The 1419-nt window shown below is 35.0% G+C and overlaps 1 protein-coding gene across 1 annotated transcript; it reads right to left on the reverse strand.

Annotated features, from left to right (window-relative positions):
* Positions 1–667: 667 nt before the first annotated feature.
* LOC104097704 (uncharacterized) lies at positions 668–1024 on the reverse strand. The gene has a single exon (XM_018771346.2). The coding sequence runs from the start codon at positions 1022–1024 to the stop codon at positions 668–670; it is 357 nt and encodes a 118-aa protein (XP_018626862.2).
* Between the last annotated feature and the right edge of the window lie 395 nt (positions 1025–1419).

The raw sequence follows: 1419 nt of genomic DNA on the forward strand, positions 1-1419 counted from the left end.
ATTAATGTTATTTAATTCTTTTGGTTGTTGTAGCACATGAGGAGATATAGCAAGAATAAAAAGGCCATGTACTCTAGCAGTAGTGTAGATAAAATGTTTATTAAATTTAATAACAATAGTGTTATTAGAAAACTAAATATTATAACCAGCATCCATTATTTTCAAAACTGAAATCAAATTCCTTCTAATAGAAGGTACGTAGAGAATATATTTCAAAACTAAAACTCTATCAATACTAAACGAAACTCTAATATCTCATAATGCTAAAGCTTGTACTGGATCGCCATTGGCTTGAAAAATGCAAACTTTATTCTCACTTAGCCGTCGCGTTTCCTGAAACCCCTGCAAAGTAGGGCAGATATAATTAGTGGTTCCTGAATCTACACACCAAAATATGGTAGAGACAGCTGCTAAACAAGTTTCAATGACATTTAAATTTGAATTAACTTGCTTATTCAACTCTTCCAGATAGGCAGGATATTATTTTTTGTGATGCCCAGGTTGCTTGCAATGATAGCACGTTCCTTTGGATTTTTTTCACACCATCCTCCCCTCTAGGTGCCAAAGCCTTTTGAGCCTTCTTCTTTTTCTTACCGCCTTTCGACTTGAAAACCAAAGCTTTCTCAATATTGAGTGCCACAAGTGGAGCTTGCTATTTAATAATAGATTATGCCGCTTGTAGCTCATTCAATAATTTTGCCAGTGACAAATCCATTTTATTCATATTATAATTCAAGAGAAATTGTTGAAAACTGTCAGGCCTTTGAGATTCCTTATCAATCACAACTCCAAGGACCTCCAGTTCATTCAGAAGACTCATCATCTTCAGAACATGGTCCCTGACCGATGATCCTTCAGCCATCTTGGTGTTTAAAAGGGCTTTCATGGATGTCTTCTTAGCCGTACGATTTTTCTCACCGAACATCTCTTTGAGACTTTCGAGCATGTCATAAGCAAACCCCATAGACTGATGTTGATGTTGCCAAACATTCGCCATAGAGGCAAGAATGTAACATCGCGCCATCTTATCAGCCTTGACCCATTTGTCATAGGCCTTAACCTGATCATCAGTAGCATTTTCAAGTTTTTTTGGGCACTCCTCAGTAATTACAAATTTGTAACCTTCAACAGTTAGGACAATACCAAGTTTTCTTTTTCAGTCAACATAATTCGGTCCTTCTAACTTGTTTTGGTTCAAAATTGAGGTAAGTGGGTTGAATGAAGACATGGTTAATCTGAGAGATATTCACATTAAATAGATCATTTGTTATGTATTTAGAATAATTAAATTCAAAACATCACATTACACATATAACCATGCTCATTGAACATTTAAATTCGTTAGGAAAACTTAACTATTCATGCAAAATATATGAGTTATGTAAGATATTTACCCCATAAATTAAAACACGACCAACT

This window comes from Nicotiana tomentosiformis, chromosome 4, assembly GCF_000390325.3.
Source record: "Nicotiana tomentosiformis chromosome 4, ASM39032v3, whole genome shotgun sequence".
Lineage (NCBI taxonomy): Eukaryota > Viridiplantae > Streptophyta > Magnoliopsida > Solanales > Solanaceae > Nicotiana > Nicotiana tomentosiformis.

Coding starts and splice junctions, on each gene's coding strand:
- LOC104097704 (XM_018771346.2), bottom strand. CDS start 1,024: ATGGCGCGATGTTACATTCTTGCCTCTATGGCGAATGTTTGGCAACAT.